The following is a 24,785-nucleotide window of genomic DNA, read 5'->3' as shown; positions in this document are numbered from 1 at the left end:
ACAACAAATGGTAGGTGTGAAAAACAAAGCTCTTAGTATTTTCTGATCAGATATTGCCAGCTAAAAGTTCATGAGTTTTGAGACGTTGCATTAATTCATTCTGACGCGTTTCTATTTTGTTTGTGACCAATCCTCTTTAACGCAATATTTTACACTTTCATGAACAACTGAAACAGACTTAGAAAATATTCCTCACACATTACTTGCAGCATATGCTTGTAAGGTACCAAACTATGGAATGTTATCATCATATCATATGTACACATATTTCAAATATATAACTTATACATACCCAAGCGAGAGTGTCTTTGCAGTATTTGTTACATCCTTCCTAATGGACGAAGAAGTCTGTATTGTGATTATACATGAACTTTTATGCCATCATTGTAATGATTCTGGAAATATAAACCTACTTTATGTTAAGTATTTCCAGTGAAATTATGAGTTTCTTTCCGGAAAAGAATATACAAAATTTTCTTCTTAATTGTCAGTATTCACTTTACTTCAATATCAGTTAAATGTTATGTATGCGCATGGAAACGGTTTTAAATCTTACCTGTGGTATTATATGGGCAGAAGGGATTGGTGCTGGTTCCGCACTGACAAATAGACGATAATTTGCGTGTGATCCACAACCATAATATTCCATCTTCTTTTCGAGTGATGGCAGCCACTGCTTCACCAAATGTATATTCTGAAAGAAAGAACAAAATATCCATTCAAATATGAAAATATTTCACAAACAAAGAAATATATCTTCAGTGTCAGAGTTGAAGTAGGTAATTAGACTTTAGCAACCGGAGATGCCTCAACCGCAGAAAGCGTGTCACTAGGAAGTGACAAAGGCTTTGTCCCATTTCAAAAGTCAGATATTTCTCAGACGTGATAGGAATTCTATTTGAACGTACAGCCTCACATGAAGTAATGGAAAAATGAGAGTAAGAAATGAGTAATGACGATGAAACATAATTAGCAAATTGTTTCCGTGAGATTTGTTGGGCAGAGTGTGGCAGCTCTTCAAAGAAGTCCTAGTTATTCGTGAGTGATATTGATAGGTGTGGTGGATGTTGTAATTAATATACGGGCCGCGAGAGGTCTTTCACATGTAACGGAGCGATATATTATGTGAGCCAGAAATTGAATATTTGGAAACACATACCAGATACAGCACATGAAATTATTGTACGTTAGTGTAATTATCATATAGTCTTGTCTAAAAATACAGGCAAAATGTGTGGTTACAAAATTGTAATATAAACAAATATATTTGGAGTGAGAGGACGATAAATGCAACCTATCATCCTCCATTCACCTCACATGACCACAGCACCGAAGCCGGTTTATGGGTACAGCTTCATCCATCGAGTTAATTCCTAAATTAGCCTTTATCTCTTCATTCCGAGTACCTTCCTGCTGTTGTTCCCACCTATTTGTACCAGCAATCATTCTCGCTACTTTCATGTCTGGTACTTCTAACTTATGAATAAGATATCCTGAGTCCACCCAGCTTTCGCTCCCGTAAAGCAAAGTTGGTCTGAAAACAGACCGATGTAAAGATAGTTTCGGCTGGGAGATGACGTCTTTCTCACAGAATACTGCTGATCGTAACTGTGAGCTCACTGCATTAGATTTACGACACCTTGATTCAATCTCACTTACTATATTACCACCCTGGGAGAAAACACAACCTAAGTACTTGAAATTACCGACCTGTTCTGCCTTTTTGTTACCAACCTGACATTCAGTTCTGTTGAATTTCTTACCTACTGACATCAATTTCATTTTCTAAGGGCTAATTTTCATACCATACTCATTGCACATATCTTCAAAATGCAAGATATTAGACTGCAGACTGTCGGCGCAATCTGCCATTAACACAAAGTCGTCAGAATAGGCCAAACTGCTTACTACATTTCTAATTAACTGAATCCCTCCCTGCCATTGTATACCTTTCATGTTTGTGGGTTACTGTAGTCACGTCCTAGTTCGTGAACCATGGGCAACGGCTGAGTGGCCTGGTCCTGAGAGTCGGGATACCAGTTGTTATGGAATGGGAGTGGGCATCTCGGACATATTCTGAGTCCTGGCCCTCCTTGTGCTGAGGCTGCTACGACTACACAATTCATCGGTGGCCCATAACCCCTTAGAGGAGAGATCCCCACTTGGACTATGTGCAAGTAGGGCAGCATACTGCTTCATGAATTTAACGAGCTCAGAACACTTTAAGCAAGCCTCGGACCTATGGGAGTAATGGAGTCCCACTCCCATTTGACAGGCGAGGGACTCCTTGGAAACAACTTGGCGAACGAAATGGAATTCGATGGGGAGCTTTCAATATTAATGGGGCTTATGGAAGAAAGAAGGTAGAACTGGCTGAGTCAGCAAAGAGGATGCATCTGGATGTGCTAGGAGTAAGTGATATTCGGGTAAGGGGAGATAACGAGGAAGAGATAGGAGATTATAAATTGTACTTGAAGGGTGTTAGAAAGGGAACGGCAGAGTCAGGGTAGGGCTCTTTATCAGGAATACCATTGCACGCAACATAGTTTCTGTTAGGCACGTAAATTAGCGAATGATGTGGGTAGATTTGTCAGTTGGAGGAATTACGACCTGAATTGTGTCCGTGTATTCACCATGTGAGGGTGCAGGTGAGGATGAATTTGACAAGTTTTATGAAGCATTGAGTGACATCGTGGTCAGGGTCAACAGCAAGGATAGAATAGTGCTAATGGGCGATTTCAATGCGAGAGTTGGGAATAGAACTGAAGGATATAAAAGGATGATTGGTAAATGTGGGGAAGATACGGAAGCTAATGGGATTGGGAAGCGTTTGCTGGACTTCTGTGCTAGTACGGGTTTAGCTGTTACGAATACATTCTTCAAGCATAAGGTTATTCACCGCTACACATGGGAGGCTAGGGGTACCAGATCCATAATAGACTATATATCTTAACAGACTTCGAATTCAGGAAATCGTTTAGGAATGTGCGGGTTTTCCGCAGATTTTCCGATGATTCAGACCATTATCTGATCTGTAGTGAACGAAGTATCTCTAGGCCTAGGGTAGAGAAAGTGAAATCTGTCTGCAAACGAATAAGGGCAGAAAATCTCCAGGACGAGGAAATTAGACAGAAGTACATGGATATGATTGGTGAGAAGTTTCGAACAGTAGACAGTAAGCAGGCTCAGGATATAGAAAGTGAATGGGTGGCATACAGGGATGCTGTAGTACAAACAGCAAGGGAATGCCTAGGAACAACTGTGGGTAAAGATGGGAAAAGGCGAACATCTTAGTGGAATGATGAAGTGAGAGCAGCTTGTAAACGTAAAAAGAAGGCTTATCAGGAATGGCTCCAAACAAGGGCCGAGGCAGACAGGGATTTGCACGTAGATGAAAGAAACAGAGCGAAACAAATAGTAGTTGAATCCAAAATGAAGTCATGGGAAGATTTTGGTAACAACCTGGAAAGGCTAGGTCAAGCAGCAAGGAAACCTTTCTGGACAGTAATAAAGAATCTTAGGAAGGGAAGAAAAAGGAAATGAACAGTGTATTGAGTAATTCAGGTGAACTCATAATAGATCCCAGGGAATCCCTGGAGAGGTGGAGGGAATATTTTGAACATCTTCTCAATGTAAAAGAAATCATCCTGGTGGTGTTGCGAACAGCCAAGCTCATCGGGAGGAGGAAGATGATTTTGGTGAAATTGTGCTTGAGGTAGTGTAAAGGATAGTAAATAAACTCCATTGTCATAAGGCAGCAGGAATAGATGAAATTAGACCTGAAATGGTGAAGTATAGTGGGTAGGCAGGGATGAAATGGCTTCATAGAGTAGTAAAATTAGCATGGGGTCTTGGTAAGGTACCTTCAGATTGGACGAAAGCAGTAATTGCACCTATCTATAAGCAAAGGAATAGGAAGGATTGCAACAACTATCGAGGTATCTCATTGATTAATATACCAGGCAAAGTATTCACTGGCATCCTGGAATGGGAGGGTGCGATCAGTTGTTGAGAGGAAGTTGGATGAAAACCAGTGTGGCTTCAGAACACAGAGAGGATGTCAGGATCAGAATTTTAGAATGCGCCAGGTAATTGACAAATGCTACGAGAGGAATAGGCAGTTGTGTTTATATTTCGTAGACCTAGAGAAAGCATATGACAGGGTATCGTGGGAAAAGATGTTCGCCATACGGGGGGACTGTGGAAATTAAATGTAGATTATTAAAATCAATCAAAGGCATTTATGTTGACAATTGAGCTTCAGTGAGAATTGATGGTAGAATGGGTTCTTGGTTCAGGGTACTTACAGGAGTTAGACAAGGCTGTAATCTTTCACCTTTGATGTTCATAGTTTACATGGATCATCTGCTGAAGGGTATGAAATGGCAGGGAGGGATTCAGTTAGGTGGAAATGTAGCAAGCAGTCTGGCCTATGCTGACGACTTTGTCTTAATGGCAGATTGTGCCGAAAGCCTGCAGTCTAATATCTTGGAACTTGAAAATAAGTGCAATGAGTATGGTATGAAAATTAGCCTCTCGAAGACTAAATTGATGTCAGTAGGTAAGAAATTCTACAGAATTGAATGTCAGGTTGGTGATACAAAGCTAGAACAGGTCAATTATTTCAAGTATTTAAGTTGTGTGTTCTCCCAGGATGGTAATATAGTAAGTGAGATTGAATCAAGGTGTCGTAAAGCTAATGCAGTGAGCTCGCAGTTGCGATCAACAGTATTCTGTAAGAAGGAAGTCAGCTCCCAGACGAAACTATAGTTACATCGGTCTGTTTTCAGACCAACTTTGCTGTACGGGAGCGAACGCTGGGTGGACTCAGGATATCTTATTCATGAGTTAGAAGTAACAGGCATGAATGTAGCAAGAATGAATGCTGGTACAAACAGGTGGGAACAATGGCAGGAGGGTACTTGGAATGAGGAGATAAAGGCTAATTTAGGAATGAACTCGATGGATGAAGCTGTACACATAAACCGGATTCGGTCGTGGGGTAATGTGAGGCGAATAGAGGAGGATAGGTTACCTAGGAGAATAATGGACTTTGCTATTGAGGGTAAGAGAAGTAGAGATAGACCAAGACGACGATGGTTAGACTCAGTTTCTAACGATTTAATGATAAGAGTTATAGAACAAAATGAGGCCACAACACTAGTTGCAAATCGAGGATTTTGGCGACGTTTAGTAAATTCACAGAGGCTTGCAGCCTGAACGCTGAAAGGCATTAACAGTCTATAATGATAATACATGTGTGTGTGTATGTCAGCAGATGATCTATGTACACTACGAACAGCAAAGTTGAATGATTACAGCCTTGTCTAACCCCTGTAAGTAGCTTGAACCAAGAACTAATTCTACCACCAATTCTCACTGAAGCCCAATTGACAACATAAATGCCTTTGATTGATTTTAAAAATCTACCTTTAAATCCGTAGTTCCCCAGTATGGCGAACGTCTTTTCCCTCAGAACTCTGCCATAAGTTTTCTGTAGATCTACGAAACATAAACACATCTGCCTATTCCTCTCGTAGCAATATTCAATTACCTGGCGAATACTGATAATCTAATCCAGACCGCTCCTCTGTGGTCTGAATCCGCACTGCTTTTCATCCAGCTTCCTGTCAACTACTGATAGCACCCTCACAACCAACATGTCATCTAATGCTTTGCCTGGTATATAATTCAATGAGATACCTCCAACGTCGTTGCAATCCTTCCTGTTCCCTTGCTTATAGATAGGTGCAATTACTGCTTTTGTCCAACCTGAAGGTACCTTACCGACACTCCATGCTATTCTTACTGCTCTACGAAGCCATTTCCTCCCTTTGATAGATTTTTGGATTCATCATCAAATTCCTTATTAGGTAACAAATCTTTAATTTCGTTACATATAGCCTTTTTATTATAAAAGCAATCATCTATAGTTGCTAACAGACTGTGGAGAGTTTCATCTAATTCCGTTCTAGGTAATAAATCATTTATCCCTTTTATAGAGACTTTTTCATTATTTATTTATAGGTAACATATCTTTTATTTTGTTATCTACATCTGCCTTTTGATAAACATCACTTATTGTTCTTATTAGACATGCTATTTTCTGTTAAGTAGAGATATTTCTTTTGTCAACATCATCTTTAATTTTATTGCAGAATGTATCCATTTATTTACATAATTTAAAATTACATTAAATTTATAATTTTCTGAAAGCATATTTAATACACAAATTGACCACATATATATTCATAAATATTTTGAATTCCTTTTGCATTATAAAATAAATTACTTCAACCTAGATAATTAACTAATTGTATAGGTATTGCACCCGCTTAGCATTAATCTCAGGGGTGATCAGTTCGTAAAAGTTAAAATTTTTTTTTATAAAACTAAAAAATCAAAATATATATCGGCGCACCAAATGAACACAGGGGTGATCGGGGCATGCAAATTAAGGTATCGGGGGACGACTCATTCATGGATACAAATTTTTGACTCCACGGTAGGACTGGGAAGTGACAACTTAAATTTCATGGGCATACTGGTCTAACTACAATAAAAAGATATGGAAACTGTTTCCTATTGAAATTGCAATGAGGAGCAATTTATTGACTTATTTTGCAAACTGCACATGATGACAATTATTACATTGGGACACTTCCATCATGGAAAAGAAATGACATAAAACTTGGATTCATCTCATAACTCTGGTAGTGCACAATATTTTGTGAATTCGCCCCCATTGGTTATTGGGCATCGAATCCACATCCGTATGAGTGGACGTTTCACCGCTGGAGATATTGTTTCGGAGACGAAGGCATGAGAGTAACTATTTACTGTCATCTCCTCGTTCCTTTTGGACATGAGACCTTTCCGGTATGTACATTCTGGACCCCCACCGTGGAAATGTTCTCGTATTTAAAACGGGAATTTATAGTATGGACAAACTCTAGACTATTATTTCCAGATTCAATAACATGCCAGGTATAGCACTTTAACTCAGAGTTTAACTCAATATTTACTTTTGTCAATACGACAAGACGTACGGAAAGGTTCATTACTATGCTCTGACAAAGAAGACATGTGCCGTCCGTGGGTTATTTCGCATCTACCGCTAACAATCTCCCACCTGGAAACCCCAGATCTGGTTCTGACCAGTTGGACACATGACGACTGTCCCTATCATATCTTCCTATGATTATTAAATAATTATCATTATCATCCTATATCTGATCATTATCATATTCTTTGATTACCATCAATAATTTTATTATTATCAGTAGTATAATGTGTGAGTACTGCGGCCACCTACACCTCCGGCTGCCAGGGGCCTCCTCCTCATCCACCTCCCAAGGGGCCTTCCCGGGGAGCCTCCTCCACCTCCTCCTCCCGGGAGGCCTTCCCAGGGGCCCGCTCCACCTCCCGCGGGAAATTTGAATTGGTAAACAAATCCACGTGCTTTTTCTGACAGCCACGTGCTTTTTGACAAACAACGCATCGCTAACCTCAGTACTGCCATCTTGAGGGGCCTAAACCTTAGTGGTACCAACTTAACCTAACTAGCGCGAGATTTGAATCGGTAAACAAATCCACGTGCTTTTTGACAGCCACATGGATTTTGACAGACAACAACGTATCGCACACCTTAGTGCTGCAATCTTGACGGGCCTAAACCTTAGTGCTGCCAACTTCACCTTAGTAGCGCGAAATTTGAATCGGTAAACAAAGCCACGGCCGTCATCCGCCATCTTTAATCTACAGAGCACCGTGCTGCTCATTTTATGGCTACTACCTTAAGCACGTAGTAGAGGGCAATTTGGAAAACTCCGTTAGCTGTCATCAACCATCTTTAATCAAGAAAGCACAGTGCTGCACTCTTTAGTTGAAATGTGGTGTTGCCAAATTCCACGTGCTCTTGTTGGGAAACAAATCCACATGCTTTTTTCACAGCTGTCATCCGCCATCTTTAATCAAGGGAGCACCGTGCTGCACTCTTCAGCTACTTACTTTTGAAATGTGGTGGCGGCAATTTGAAAAATTCCACGTGCTCTTCTTTGGAGACAAATCCACGTGCTTTATTGACAGCTGCCATCCGCCATCCTTAATCAAGAGAGCACTGTGCTGCACTCTTTATTTGAAATGTGGTGGTGGCAAATTCCACATTCTCTTGTATGGAAACAAACTCACATGCTTTTTGTCATCCGCCATCTTTAATCAAGAGAGCACCGTGCTGCACTCTTTATCGTAGCAGTGGACAATTTCTATGCCACAGCTGTCATCCGCCATCTTGCATCGCACACCTTAGTGCTGTCCTCTTTAGCTACTTACCTTTGAGGCGGACTATTTGAAAAATTCAATTTGACAAGCTGTTATCCGCCATTTTGCATGGAAAACCTCAGTGCTGCACTCTTTAGTTGAATTGTGGTGGCGGAAAATTTGACAGCAGCCATAATTAATCAATACAGCATCGTGCTGCACTCTTTAGCTGAAATGTGGTGGTGGTCAATTCCACGTGACAGCTGTCATCCGCCATCTTGCATCGCTAACCTTAGTGCTGCCCTCTTTACGACACTGCTGGTAATTTAAAATCCACGTGACTTTTTTAACAGCTGTCATCCTCCTTCTTGCATCGCAAACCTCAGTGCTGCCCTCTTTAGTTGAAATGTAGTAGCGGATAATTTGAAAGATTCTATTTGACAAGCTGCCATCTTTAATCAACACAGCTACCGCTATCTTACATCGCTTACCTCGGTGCTGCACTCTTTAGTTGAAATGTGGTGGCGGACAATTCTATTCGACAGCAGCCATCTTTATTCAACAGAGTACCGTGCTGCTGTCTTTACGGCTACTACATCGCTAATTAGCACTTAGGTGCCTACGATACAAGATGGCGGTGGCTGTTGTAGCCTCTTCCTCTGTTAAGGCATAGCTTTATCGAACAAGTTTAAACATGCATCTGGAAAGCTAGAGTAAGCACGTGCTGCAGTGATGACGTCATTATGTATGTTTAGACCTGATCGTTTTCTTAAGAGTAAGTAGGTGTAAGGAATGCAATAAGTATGCATCATAAAAGCAAGAGTGTGCATGTGCTGCAGCGATGACGTTATTGTATGTGTGCATGTTTAAACCCGTTCGTTGACTAAAAGCTTTAGTCTTCGAGATACAATGATAGAGAGTGGAGCGCAAACATGACGAAAACATTAATAGTTGATGTGCAAGGCTTTAAAGTTAACGGCAAAAAATTTGTGTTTAAAACCCTTTATAGGATAGTGGTTAATTTATTAACCACCTCGGATAAGGTTGAATATATATTGTATTTAGCTACAAAACTCAACCTTATCATCATCAGCTAGAACGCTTTGTGGTCCTAACATTAACCACAAACTTAGTTTTCAGTACGGCCATCAGAGGGAAGCGCCCGCTTTTTTGGGGTTAAAATTTTAACCACAATGCATTTCCGATAGCTAATAGCAGCACACGAAGTTTATTCAGCCGGTAAGTTAATATTTCTGTTATTTATTTGCATAATACTATGTTATATCAGTAAAAGTAATAGTCTTAGCTATGACTGTAATTGATTGCGAAACTTGTAGCCATATGTGTGATTATACTTTAGGCTTTGTAACCAGCTGTCCAATATAACCTCACCTTTTCATTTTGCAGGTCTTGCTAAATTATTCGTTCTTCCCCAGTTTCCTGTGGTTTTACTGTGATGTTAGGTGAGTACAAAGTGTGTTTTGTAGACTAAGGTTGAAATATTGATATGAATGCATTGTGCTTGGATGATATGAAAGCAGTAACTTGGAAACTCTCGTAAACGTATTACAGCTTGTTTAGATGCTCTTTGAAATGGTATAGAAAGTCCATAGTGCAAAATGAAGTCTTGGATGAAGAGAGGGATAATGTTGGTGCATGATTATTTTACCTTTTATTTTAATAAATCAGTTTTTCTAATATTTTTTCTTATATTTACTGTCGCAGAAGCATGTCACGTCCACGATCATCTGAAATTGAGGAACTGTGGGATACACTAGGAAGAGATTCAGAAGCCGATGATGATTCTGATGCTGAGGATGCCTTAGTGATACCAGTAGCAGGTACTAGTACGAGCAGTGGCGAAGCACAGGCAGGTACCATCAGTGCACAGTTGATGGAAGAGGATTCGGATGGGAGCAAGGATGATCCAGCTGGCCCGGACCAAGCAGATAAGAGCAAGCAATCTTTAGTTTCAACATCTGATTCATATTCTGATACTGAAACAGACTCAGACTCCTTGAGTCTAACTCGGCAGCCTCCACAGTATAATTATACTAATAGAGCCAAAGAGCCCAATAGTTTTCAAAGCTTTGTATTCTCTCACCCATTTGGACCCAATGTACTGTGAATTTAGCTTCTCCACTTGAGACATTTATGATTTTCTCCTCTGAATGTGTATTGAAAACGATAGTTGATGAGTCCAATAAAACAAATTCAGTAAATTCATATAATATATGTATGTGGTTAATTTTTGACCACAAAATATGCATGTCCCTAATAGGATTGTGGTTAAAATTTTGCCAAACAATTTTAGTAGTAATTATCATAAAAGGATTTGGCTGCTATTGATTAAAGGTTTGTTGGTTCTAGTATTTACTTTAGAAGGTAAGTATGTTACTTTGTGGCCATTATGAACAAAAAAAAGTTTAGCCCTATAAAGGGTTAAAGAGGTGGCTGTGTTAGATTGCAGTGTGTTGTGGGCACCAAAACTTGTTAGTTTAGAATTTATCCCACCGTTCCCTTACTGTTTGCAAACAGATGAAGATAAAAAGCAGACTCAATGGATTGAAAACAATTTAGGTTTGAAGTGGGAAGAAAAAGGAATACCTTATCGTTGTCTACCTTTAACGATGAATGCACATTTGTCAAGAGCAGATCTTGTTCTTTTAAGGTGTTGTGAAATGAATGAATGGTTGCGTGATTATCTACCATCATCGTGTGAAATTATCGACATTCATGAATTGGGGTGTCCATCATTTAAGTCTCTTCCGAAAGCGCATATTAGAGAGACAAGTAAACAGTCTTTACAACATGTATGCATGCTCTTTGATTGGTTGTGTTGCAGTGCATGCCGGGAAGTGACAAACATATGTAAACTGCAGTGTCGAAATAACCTTAGTGTAAAAGAAACATTTGTAGAGTGAAGACATCATGTCATTTCTAACAGATACTAAGTGTAACGCAGTTGAAAAGGCGATCGTAAAGTTTTATGCATGCAGAAGGAAACTAAACACTTTTACTGAAGAAGAGTTAAATGCATTACCAAAGGCTTTTTTGGTTAATGTAGCTGCGAATGCTGTAAACAAGATTAGGGATGAGGTGCCTCGTGAGTGGACTCAAGATCCTGCTTTGTCAGAGCTTCAAACCTGTAATTTACATCATGAACACGTGAGTTTAGGTTGAAGACCTCCTGTGAGACAGTGCCGTACATGTCAACTAATTAAACTGTATCACGGACCTAAAACTAGCGAGTTGTCTTCGCTTATAAACACTTATCATGGCTGCGGAGAGAGTAAACAAGGAAAAGGCGAAGAAACTTGCTGGGAAAAGGATGAGGAAGCATGCTGGGCGTAGACTCATCAATCTTCTTTTCTTCGAGCTTCATCTCCCCTGCGGCTCAAGAAAACGTTCGCCTAACACGTAGTTACATGCTGCCTGCACAGAGTATGTCGTGTAGCTGTTAAAATCTGCTTCGTAAAGTTATGCTGTGTGTGTGATATTACCTAGTGCTTCAGCTGCTCAGAAGAAGATAGCAGCACTTGTCGTTGTTGGTGAAATAAAACAAAAACTGAGTGAAAAAGACTGTAAAATAACCAGAGGATAAAAATGTATATATATATATATATCTAAAATAAATATGAATAATCGAAACATATTACAGGTGTTGTTTAATACTAGAGCATGTCCTAGTGACTTAGAAGAAAGGAGAGGTAGAGGATTTAAAGAAAACACACATAAGATTTAAAGTACATAATCTTTATTAATCCATGAATTAAAGCTGTTATTAAAACCAAGCCATTTAACATACAGTTTTTTCCCACGACGTCGAATAACACGTTCAACTAAATAGTGATCAGGATATTTTGTTTTCTGCAGTTCTTCGATGTAGAATCCTCCTTCAATAGGCTGTCCTCTGAGATCGCGAAATAAATACGTAACTGGATTAGTAAGCTTAACACTTCTGATTTGAAAAAATTCAGTGCTCCAGTTAGGTGTGTATCCTTTTGCAAAAATTGACCTGTGTTTGCTGATGCGAACAAAATCACCTTCTTTAAAGCGATAGCGACGTGGATCAGCTGTTTTAATTACAAGATGAATAGCATCTATACGAGGTGTATTATTTGTAACAATACGTGGCTTTGTTCCGATAGTGCGATGAGGTGTATCGTTGTAGGTAGATAAAAGTCTAGGTAGCAGATCAATCCAACGATATGAACCTTGTGCTGTAAATTCTCGCCACATCATTGTTTTGAGTGTACGATTAAAGCGTTCTTAACACTTGCCTTGATATTGCTGAACGTAGAGTAGTGTTGAATGCCAAGTAACTTGAGGTAAGAAGAAAAATCCTTGTTGTAAAACTCTTTACCTTGATCAGTTTGAAGAAGCCTTGGGCAGCGTCTCTATTCTTCAACAATATGTTTAAATGCTTCTTTAACTTGAACTGCTGTTGTAGAACGCACGGGTTGTGCAAAAGCAAACTTCGAGTATACATCGATAACAGTAAGTAGATACTTATACCTCTTATTCCTAGAGGCATATGGAATCGTTTCTACTAAGTCTGCTTGCCAGATATCACCTTTTCCTCGTGTAATAACGCGTCTGCGACAGTAGGTGCGACGTGCTGGTTTATGTAACTCATGTGCGATGTTTACCTTTACAGGTGAGATCTTCTCTTGGCGAGCCATTACAAAATAACACCGGCATAACGTAATTCTCTTTCTATTTCTAGAATTTCTGATTCTTGACCCGTTTGACCAGCCTCTTGCGATGCTCTTAAAAGTTGTAATCGTTCAACGAGTAAGTTTGGGTCATTCCAGTATCTTACATCCACATACGGCAACAAAGGCTTGTAGATAACATCAAGAACACGTGCAGTCGGAAACAGCTTAGAAATAAACTCACGATACTTGTAACTCTTATTTGCATTTACAGCATCTGTTCTCTTGAAATTACGTCGTGTTGCGTACGTAGTAAAAAGTATTGCTTTATATTTTTAAAGATCATCTTGTAAAATTATATCCTTGTCAGGTATTCGTGAGAAAAGGAGTTCTAAGAGTCATTTCGTAGGTTTATAGGTAACACCTTTTACAATGAGTTTGTTGTTAATAATCTTAACATTTGAATTTCCTATCGAGAAACAGTCATCTTCGTAGGTAGTGTCAGTTTGTCCTGTAAAACGTTTTTCTATATAAGGTGCAAAGAGAGATCCATAGGTATCTTGAATAAAAGTTCTAAACTGATTGCGATACTCTGGATACCTCAGACAAAGATGGTAGATTTTGCGTCGATATAGTAGGTGTTTCAGCAATAACATCTGTAGTTAAAAACTCAACACGCTTAGGTGGTGATGTATCATTATGTTCTTCTTCTTCCTTATCTTCATCCTCCTCATCCTCTTCTTGATCTACATCCTGCTTCTTTTCTTCCTTATCTTGTTCATGCTTTTCTTCTTCTTCTTCATGCTTCTATTAATGATATGATGTTTGTATAGAAGCAACAATTGAAGTAGACTGCGGTAATGAAGTAGAATTATAAATTTCTTTGAGTGGTGTACTTAGTTGTGTTTTAAAAAATAAATCCGTGTCTGCTTGCATTAGTTTAAGCTCTTTAAATTTCCGTCGAATACTGTTTCGAGCTTGGATGATATGTTTTGTGATCTCCTTGCTAGATGTTAACATGATGATGGTTTTTAATCAAGTAGTTACTGTAATTCTGTGTTAATGCATATAAAATGATCGAAACCCATGCGATATCGTCCATGCTGTACACCACTTTCTTTATCAATAACTATAAAGCTGTAACGGTGTAATGACCAACATTTAGCGCACATACGTTTAAAGTCATCGAATGTCATATCAGTGTTAACATGATCGTTATACACATGTCGCATGTTGCGCTCATCTTGCCGAAAAAGCACAATAACATTTGAGTTGTCGCGTATCAACTGCTTAGGCACACGAGAATAGGTTTGGCACAAATAGATGCAATCAACATATTTATGCCGACCCATACTAAAGAATGCACGAATAACGTTTTGTTGTTCTGTTGCGACGTCGTCAAAGATCATAAGAGAATTAGGAAGCACATCGTCTGGTGATGGTACTTGCTCATGCGAATTAAATTTAAAATATCTTATTCCATCTTTAACTAGATCGTGCATTACAGTTTGTAGAATAGTATATAGCGGTTGATAGAGTGACTTTGAAAAAACGTAAATATTCTCGAAGCGTACACCATTTACAGAAGTAATAAGTGTAAGTAAAAGATTTGTTTTCCCGCATCCCGACGGGCCTGATATAATACATCGAACAGTAAAAGGAAACAACGTTCCATGACGTTTTCTTGTAGTTGTACTTAAACTAGGTAAGAGATGTGGTACAATGTCGTAACAATTAGTGTGTCTTGCTGCTTTATAATCTTCATGATAACTGAATCATAATGTACGTAATAGTAATATATATACAGGGTGGCCCACTTAAACCTTTCACCGCAGATATATCTGGAACAACAAGATATATTGAAAAATGTCTTTCACAGGCATGAAGGCAGGGAAGGGGCTACTTAAAGTAAATACTATGAGCCAGTCAAAATGTAGGAAAATAATATTTTCAACATCAACTTACGTTTCTAAATGGACACCCTGCATTATTTCGTGCGCAATCGTTAACATGAAAAATCACATAAGTAATGGCGTTTGTTTAATCGCAAGAGGTCAATTACATCCCGAGATATTGCAACGTGAAGTTGACGCTTGAGATAAACGAAACGGGCAGCAGTTGCACATCCCGAGAGTCAAGCGCGAAACTCACGGTCCTCTTACACACGATATGATTGCCGTACTACGATGCGACAGGCACTGTACTTAATGCTATTTGCACTGTTATCAAGAGGGATGAAAATAAGAGAATGGTTTCCTGCCACAACAAAAGGATATGTAAATAACGGTTTATCTCTTGCGTGTTTTATTTACCTACACAGTACATTGCATTACTCTGTACTGTACTACTTCAGAATGTACATAATTCGTACAGCAAAGTTACTGTAACGAAATTCTCTTATTTTCATCCCTCTTGATAGCAGTGAAAATAGCATTAAGTACGGGCCTGTCGCATTGTAGTACGGTTATCATATCGTGTGTAAGAGGACCGTGAGATTCGTGCTGGAATCTCGGGTTGTGCAACTGCTGTGCGTTTCATTTATCTCAAGCGTCAACTTCACGTTGCAATATCTTGGGATATAATTGACCTCTTGCGATTAAACAAACGCCATTACTTATGCGATTTTTTATGTTAACGATTGCTTACGAAATAAAGCAGGGTGTCCATTTAAAAAACGTAAGTTGATGTTGAAAATACTATTTTCCTACGTTTTTGACTGGCTCATAGTATTTACTTTAATTGGCCCCTTCCCTTCCTTCATGTCTGTGAAAATTAATTTTTCAATATCTCTTGTCGTTCCAGATATATCTGCGGTGAAACGTTTAAGTGGGACACCCTGGATTAAGCGAAACAAGAGGTAACGGTTAGTTTATGATTTGCTCTTGACTAGTAAAGTCGTGTCCAGCATGGTGAAACAACGATATCCAAACGGCATGAATAAGAAGAAAGTAAAAACTATTGGAGGGAAAGATGTTATAAAGGCTGCAAAAAGCTGTTCGAGGGGAATACAATCCTCGTGTAGCTATTACTAAAGTGTTACGCGCAGCAAGAGCGAGAATTTCTCCAAAGTGCAGTGCAATATTTAGTAAACGTGCACGAATTGTTCCTCTACCAAAACGAGGAGGAATTCTTCCTGAGCTGTTTGCTGGCTTAGCAGCCTTAGGATCATTGCTAGGTGGTGCTAGTGCTGTAGCGAGAACTGTCATAGCTGTAGAAGAAGCGAAACAACAGTTGAAAGAGAGTGAACGCCATAACAAGACGATAGAGGCAATTGCGTTACGAGGCAAAGGTGTGAACATGAAGCTAGCGCCATACAAGAAAGGGATTGGTATCTACATTTCTTCAAAAAACGTCTACTGAATGCACTGCCATATCGAGATCTAACGTATGATGAAGTTTTTACGTTTGTTAAACAACTAGGAATTCATTATTTTCGAGGAGTGTATATGCGCGATCAACTACCAGGGCGCCTACGTGAACGTGAAAGTGCCGTAATTAACTTGGACGACAGTCGTGGACCTGGAACTCATTACGTTCCTTATGTAAAACGTAAATCAAAAGTATGGTATTTTGATAGCTATGGAGACTTACCTCCTCCTTTTGAGCTCATACGTTATTTCGGAAGCACTGCAGACATTGTTTACAATAAAAACCGTGTGCGAAACTTTAACACACGCATGTGTGGACGATTATGTCTTATGTTCTTATATCAAACCCAGACAGTAGAGAAAGTGCATTAGTGTCTACGTGATGACGAACAGTGAAAGAACGTTTGCTGTACGTGGAGAAGGACCTGAAACAACCGTCTATTTTAATCCGCCAATCGAACCTGGTTATCAGCCGCATAGTCTTGGACTAGTATCGTTTGAAAGCTACAATAAAATCTATAACGTGCGTGATGGTGTAAACAAGTTCTATTACGATGAGTATGTGCTAACACTACCCTCAGGTAGTTATACAGTATACGATATTCACGACAATATTGAAAGTACGTTAATTGATCAGTTTGGGGAAGATAGTTTTAGTAATCATAATTACAAGTTCTCAATCACTATAAGCAACATTACACATAAATGTGTTATTGAATCATCATTTAAGGTTGACTTCAAATCACAACCTGATTCGATTGAACCATTGCTTGTATTTTCATCGAGGGAGCTCCTACCGAACGTACGTTACGAGTCTGATCAATCTATAACACTCTTCGATGATTATCATGTGAACATTACTTGTAATATTATTACAGACTTGAATAGTAATCTACAACCTTCGCACGTCCTGCACGACTGAATTGTTACAGAGGAACGTGGATATACTATTTGTGAGAAACCAGCAGTAGTTCTTTATCATCCTGTGTCTGTAAAACACATTAGCAACATTACTCTTAGACTTGTAAATAAACAAAATCAGCTTAATCATTTGGATCGGCACGCGTACGTTGCTTACAAACTTCTTCTCAAACCAGCATGAAAAACATCTATAAAATACGGTATACATTCCGAAGACATACTACATATGTGCAGAGACTCATCGAGTTAACAGATACCCATAAGCAGATACTCCAAGATTTAGGATATACTCTACTACAACAGAATGGAAGAAAAGCTAGACATGACGAATACAGTAGAAACTCGTGAAGGTGTAGTACAGTCCTCCTCCGCCTCCTCCTCCTCCGCCGCCTCCGCCCGTGGGAAATTTGAATTTTGCCGGGAGATTTGAATTTGTAAACAAAGCCACGTGCTTTTTGACAGCTGTCATCGACAACAACGCATCGCTAACCTCACTGCTGCCATCTTGACGGGCCTAAACCTCACTAGTACCAACTTAACCTAACTAGCGCGAGGTAAACAAAGCCACGTGCTTTTTGACAGATTTGTAAACAAAGCCACGTGCTTTTTGACAGCTGTCATCGACAACAACGCATCGCTAACCTCAGTACTGCCATCTTGACGGACCTAAACCTTAGTGGTACCAACTTAACCTAACTAGCGCGAGGTAAACAAAGCCACGTGCTTTTTGACAGCCACGTGCTATTTTGACAGCTGTCATCCGCCATCTTTAAACTACAGAGCACCGTGCTGCCCTCTTTCGTCGACTTTCATCGGCAGTGCTGCCATCTTGACGGGCCTAAACCTTAGTGCTACCAACTTAACCTCACTAGCTCGAGATAAACAAATCCACGTGCTTTTTGACAGCCACGTGCTTTTTTGATAGCTGTCATCCGCCATCTTTAATCTATAGAGCACAGTGCTGCCCTCTTTAGCTACTTACCTTTGAAATGTGGTGGCGGATAATTTGAAAAATGCTTTTCGACAAGCAGCCATCTTTAATCCAGAGAGAACAGTGCTGCCCTCTATGTGGTGGCGGCAAATTGAAAAATTCTGCGTGCTCTTGTTTGAAAACAAACTCACGTGCTTTTTTGACAGCTGTCATCCGCCATCTTTAATCACAGTGCTGCCCTCTTTAGCTACTTACCTTTGAAATGTGGTGGCGGATAATTTGAAAAATGCTTTTTGACAGCAGCCATCTTTGTGCACCGTGCTGCCCTCTTTAGCTAGATACCTTTGAAATGTCGTGGCAGACAATTCCACGTGACAGCAGCCATCTTTAATCAAGAGAGCACCGTGCTGCCCTCTATGTGGTGGTGGTAATTTGAAAAATTCTACATTCTCTTGTTTGGAAACAACCCCATGCGCTTTTTTTGACAGCTGGCATCCGCCATCTTTAATCCAGAGAGCACCGTGCTGCCCTCTTTAGCTACTTACCTTTGAAATGTGGTGGCGACAAATTCCACGTGCTCTTGTTTGGAAACAAAGCCATGTGCTTTCTTGACAGCTGACACCCGCCATCTTTAATCTATAGAGCACAGTGCTGCCCTCTTTATCGTAGTAGATGTAAATTCGTCACAGCTTTCATCCGCAGTGCTGCCATCTTAACGGGCTTAAACCTTAGTGCTACCAACTTAACCTTACTAGCGCGAGATAAACAAATCCACGTGCTTTTTGACAGCTGTCATCCACCATCTTTAATCCATAGAGCACAGTGGTGCCCTCTTTAGCTACTTACCTTTGAAATGTGGTGGCGGATAATTTGAAAAATGCTTTTTTATAGCAGCCATCTTTGAGCACCGTGCTGCCCTCTTTGTGGTGGCAGGCAATTCCACATGACAGCAGCCATCTTTAATCATGAGAGCACCGTGCTGCCCTCTATGTGGTGGCGGCAATTTGAAAAATTCTACATGCTCTTGTTTGGAAACAAACTCACGTGCTTTTTTCTGACAGCTGTCATCCGCCATCTTGCATCACAAACCTCAGTGCTGCGCTCTTTAGCTAGATACCTTTGAAATGTGGTGGCGGCAATTTGAAAAAAAATCTATGTGCTCTTGTTTAGTAAACAAAGCCACGTGCTTTTTATGACAGCTGTCATCCACCATCTTTAATCAATAGAGCACTGTGCTGCTATCATGCAGGCAATTTCGTTAGCTGTCATCCGCCATCCTTTAATGAACAGAGCACCGTGCAGCTCTCTGTAGTAGCGGGCAATTTGAAAAGTTCTGTTAGCTGTCATCCGCCATCTTTGAGCACCGTGCTGCCATCTATGTGGTGGCGGCAAATTCTACGTGCTCTTGTTTAGTAAACAAACTCACGTGCTTTTTGTCAGCTGTCATCCGCCATCTTTAATCTATAGAGCTCAGTGCTACACTCTTTAGTTGAAATATGGTGGCGGATAATTTAAAAAGAAAAATTCTACATCAGTCCTCTCTCGACGCTAATTGCACAAGATGGTGGCTATACATGACTCCTTAAAGGTGCTTATGCAAGATGATCGCTATACATAGACGCCCTTGGGATGCTTGCGCAAGATGGCGGTTATACAAGGCTCCTTATGAGGGATGCTTGCGCGAGATGGTGGTTGCTCTTATGAGGCGGCTTAAGGATCCATGACTAGAGACGCCCTAAGGATGCTTGCGCAAGATGGCGGATGCAAGATGGCGGCTATACATAGCTCCTTATGAGACAGCCAGTACTCGATACAACATGTGATCAGAACATTGATTGATGTGTTCAGAACACAAAATAAGTAGAATCGAACACTGTACTCGATACAACATGTGATTAAAACATTGTGTGGTGTGTTCAGAACACTACCTAAGTAGAATCGAACGCTGTATTAGGGGATACCTTTGTTTAGATTGAAACATAACAAGACTAGGATTGAACACTGCACATTGATTGACGTGTTCAGAACACAAAATAAGTAGAATCGAACACTGTACTCGATGTCGTTAACTTCAACATGTGATTAAAACATTGTCTGGTGTGTTCAGAACACTACATAAGTAGAATCGAACGCTGTACAACATGTTAGGGGATACCTTTGTATAGATTGAAACATAACAAGGCTAGAATTGAACACTGCACTCGATGTCGGAAGATCAGATTGAAACATAACAAGACTAGAATTGAACACTGCACATTGATTGATGTGTTCAGAACACAAAATAAGTAGAATCGAACACTGTACTCGATGTCGTTAACTTCAACATGTGATTAAAACATTGGCTGGTGTGTTCAGAACACTACATAAGTAGAATCGAACGCTGTACAATATGTTAGGGGATACCTTTGTTTAGATTGAAACATAACAAGACTAGAATTGAACACTGCACTCGATGTCGGAAAATCAGATTGAAACATAACAAGACTAGAATTGAACACTGCACATTGATTGATGTGTTCAGAACACAAAATAAGTAGAATCGAACACTGTACTCGATGTCGTTAACTTCAACATGTGATTAAAACATTTTCTGGTGTGTTCAGAACACTACATAAGTAGAATCGAACGCTGTACAACATGTTAGGGGATACCTTTGTTCTAAGAAGATCAGATTGAAACATAACAAGACTAGAATTGAACACTGCACTCGATGTCGTTACATGCTATCAGAACAATGATTGATGTGTTCAGATCACTAAACAAGTAGAACCGAACACTGTACAACATGTTAGGGGATATCTTTGTTCTAAGAAGATCAGCTTGAAACATAACAAGACTAGCATTGAACACTGCACTCGATACAACATGTAATCAGAACATTGATTGATGTGTTCAGATCACTAAACAAGTAGAACCGAACACAGTACAACATGTTAGGGGATACCTTTGTTCTAAGAAGATCAGCTTGAAACATAACAAGACTAGAATTGAACACTGCACTCGATACAACATGTAATCAGAACATTGATTGATGTGTTCAGATCACGAAACAAGTAGAACCGAACACTGTACAACATGTTAGGGGATACCTTTGTTTAGATTGAAACTAACAAGACTAGAATCGAACACTGCACTCGATGTCGTTACATGTGACCCGATACAACATGTTAGGGGATACCTTTATCCTAAGATCCGAACACTGTACAACATGTTAGGGGATACCTTTGTTTAGATTGAAACTAACAAGACTAGAATCGAACACTGCACTGGATGTCGTTACATGTGATCCGATACAACATGTTAGGGGATACCTTTGTTTAGATTGAAACATAGCAAGCCTAGAATCGAACATTGTTTGATGTGTTCAGTACAACTTCAATGATTAACACACACTGTGCACATATCGCATAGCTAAAAACACACTGTGCACATATCGCATACCTAACACTTCAAATGATTTGCTTAGTACGAAAATTAAAAAATCTATACCGCGTAGCTAACTCGTTCATCACACTGCTAAGACGCTTAGTAATTGTGAATACACTCATACGAAAATCAAGAAAGCACACTGCGTAGCCAACTCGCTCGGCTCACTCGCTTAGTAATTGCAACACACACGGATAAGAATGTTCCGAGATACTTACATGTTTTTTAAGGGGGGGTGAAAGATCATAAATTATATGTACACATGTTGTCTCCTCCAAGTTGTAAGATGAAATAGACGCAGTACTGCGAGTTTCCGCTCTAGCTGGCGAACGGAAGTAGCATGATATCTCAGCAAAAAATAATACGCGTGAGCCTGCAAGTCAGACACAATGATGGATACCGCGATTCAAATCCTGGCAACTTATGCCGTCGGGAAGGGTATCCGGCGAGCATCTAGCTGTAAATCCCCGAGTCTCGACAGATTCTTAATCCCAGTTCTTTGACGTCAGGAAGGGCAACCGGTCGGAAACAATAGTGTATGATGTAAGAGGTTAGATACTACCAGTTTTGCGTCAGGAAGGGCAACTCAACAAATTCTTTCGATTTAAAATCTCAGTCAGGAAGGGCATCCGGCTGTAGTGATACTGCGATTTAAAATCTAGCTGTAAAACCCCCGATTGTCGATAGATTCTTAATCCGCGTTCTTTGACGTCAGGAAGGGCAACCGGTCGAAAACAATTATCGAACACGCATCGCGAAGGCAAGAGTGTGCAGCGATATGCTTGTTTAGACTTGCAGATTACGAAAGAAACATAACAAGACTTGAGTCTTAAAACAAATTCCTGCGATTTAAAATCTTAGTCAGGAAGGGCATCCGGTAGTAAAACAATAGTTCGTGATACTGCGATTTATAATCTAGCAGTAAAACCCCCGATTCTCGACAGATTCTTAATCCGAGTTCTTTGACGTCAGGAAGGGCAACCGGTTGAAAACAATTATCGAACACGCATCGTAAAGGCACGAGTGTGCAGCGATATGCTTGTTTAGACTTGCAGATTACGAAAGAAACATAACAAGACTTGAGTCTTAAAACAAATTCTTGCGATTTAAAATCTTAGTCAGGAAGGGCATCCAGCAGTAAAACAATAGTTCGTGATTTAAAATCTAAGAAGTGAATCTAGCTGTAAAACCCCCGATTCTCGACAGATACTTAATCCGAGTTCTTTGACGTCAGGAAGGGCAACCGGTCGAAAACAATTATCGAACACGCATCGCGAAGGCAAGAGTGTGCAGCGATATGCTTGTTTAGACTTGCAGATTACGAAAGAAACATAACAAGACTTGAGTCTTAAAATAAATTCTTGCGATTTAAAATCTTAGTCAGGAAGGGCATCCGGTAGTAAAACAATAGTTCGTGATACTGCGATTTAAAATCTAGCAGTAAAACCCCCGATTCTCGACAGATTCTTAATCCGAGTTCTTTGACGTCAGGAAGGGCAACTAGTTGAAAACAATTATCGAACACGCATCGTGAAGGCAAGAGTGTGCAGCGATATGCTTGTTTAGACTTGCAGATTACGAAAGAAACATAACAAGACTTGAGTCTTAAAACAAATTCTTGCGATTTAAAATCTTAGTCAGGAAGGGCATCCAGCAGGAAAACAATAGTTCGTGATTTAAAATCTAAGAAGTGCATCTAGCTGTATATCCCCCGATTCTCGACAGATTCTTAATCCGAGTTCTTTGACGTCAGGAAGGGCAACTAGTTGAAAACAATTATCGAACACGCATCGTGAAGGCAAGAGTGTGCAGCGATATGCTTGTTTAGACTTGCAGATTACGAAAGAAACATAACAAGACTTGAGTCTTAAAACAAATTCTTGCGATTTAAAATCTTAGTCAGGAAGGGCATCCAGCAGTAAAACAATAGTTCGTGATACTGCGATTTAAAATCTAGCTGTATATCCCCCGATTCTCGACAGATTCTTAATCCGAGTTCTTTGACGTTAGGAAGGGCAACTAGTTGAAAACAATTATCGAACACGCATCGCGAAGGCAAGAGTGTGCAGCGATATGCTTGTTTAGACTTGCAGATTACGAAAGAAACATAACAAGACTTGAGTCTTAAAACAAATTCTTGCGATTTAAAATCTTAGTCAGGAAGGGCATCCAGCAGTAAAACAATAGTTCGTGATTTTAAATCTAAGAAGTGCATCTACCAGAAAATCCCCCGATTCTCGACAGATTCTTAATCCGAGTTCTTTGACGTCAGGAAGGGCAACCGGTCGAAAACAATTATCGAACACGCATCGCGAAGGCAAGAGTGTGCAGCGATATGCTTGTTTAGACTTGCAGATTACGAAAGAAACATAACAAGACTTGAGTCTTAAAACAAATTCTTGCGATTTAAAATCTTAGTCAGGAAGGGCATCCGGTAGTAAAACAATAGTTCGTGATACTGCGATTTAAAATCTAGCTGTAAAACCCCCGATTCTCGACAGATTCTAAATCCGAGTTGTCAGGAAGGGCAACCGGTCGAAAACAATAGCGTATGATGTAAGAGCTTCGATACTGCTAATTTTGCATCAGGAAGGACAACTAGTCTTAAAACAAAACAGATTCTTAATCCGAGTTGTCAGGAAGGGCAACGGTTGAAAACTATAGTGTAAGAGGTTATATACTGCTAGTTTTGTGTCAGGAAGGACAACTCAACAAATTCTTGCGATTTAAACACATTTTTATTCCCAAGAGAATCGAACCCGAGACTACCGGGTGACAGGCATGCATACTGTAGGCTATGGGTTTGTTCTTCTGTCCATGAAGTCGTATCAGCGCAGAGCGAGCAGCGGAATGCATGTGTTGGCTGAAATTGTACGCGTATCTTCCGGCTCGACCTTGAACGAGGACACTGCGTGCTGATAAGCGATTTGTAACTCACGAACGTCTTCTTAGCTGAGTACCATTCAGCCCATGTAAGCTCTTAACATATTATGATTGTACGGAGAGGTTAAAACACAGTACTAATTAAGGTTGTAAAATATTCTGAAATAGTCCTCCTCTGTGGTGTAGTAGTTAGTGTGATTAGCTGCTACCCCCCCCCCGGAGGTCCGAGTTCGATTCCCGGCTCTGCCACGGAATGTGTAGCATTTAGCCTATGTAAGTTCCTAACGTAAACTATCATGATTGTACGGAGAGGTTAAAACACACACACACAGTGCGAGC

The 24,785-nt window shown here is 40.0% G+C and overlaps 1 protein-coding gene across 1 annotated transcript in view; it reads right to left on the bottom strand.

Moving 5' to 3' along the window:
- LOC136863901 (dynein beta chain, ciliary-like) overlaps positions 1 to 24,785 on the bottom strand; it is a 5,220,903-nt gene that overhangs the window by 757,510 nt on the left and 4,438,608 nt on the right. Inside the window, exon 73 of the mRNA XM_068226514.1 lies at positions 557 to 694. Coding sequence (XP_068082615.1) covers positions 557 to 694 — 138 coding nt within the window. The remainder of the gene's footprint in view (positions 1 to 556; positions 695 to 24,785) is intronic.

The sequence above is a fragment of the Anabrus simplex genome, chromosome 2, assembly GCF_040414725.1.
Source record: "Anabrus simplex isolate iqAnaSimp1 chromosome 2, ASM4041472v1, whole genome shotgun sequence".
NCBI lineage: Eukaryota > Metazoa > Arthropoda > Insecta > Orthoptera > Tettigoniidae > Anabrus > Anabrus simplex.
The sequence above is the reverse complement of the archived record's forward strand: the minus strand, read 5'-3'. Positions and strand labels throughout refer to the sequence as shown.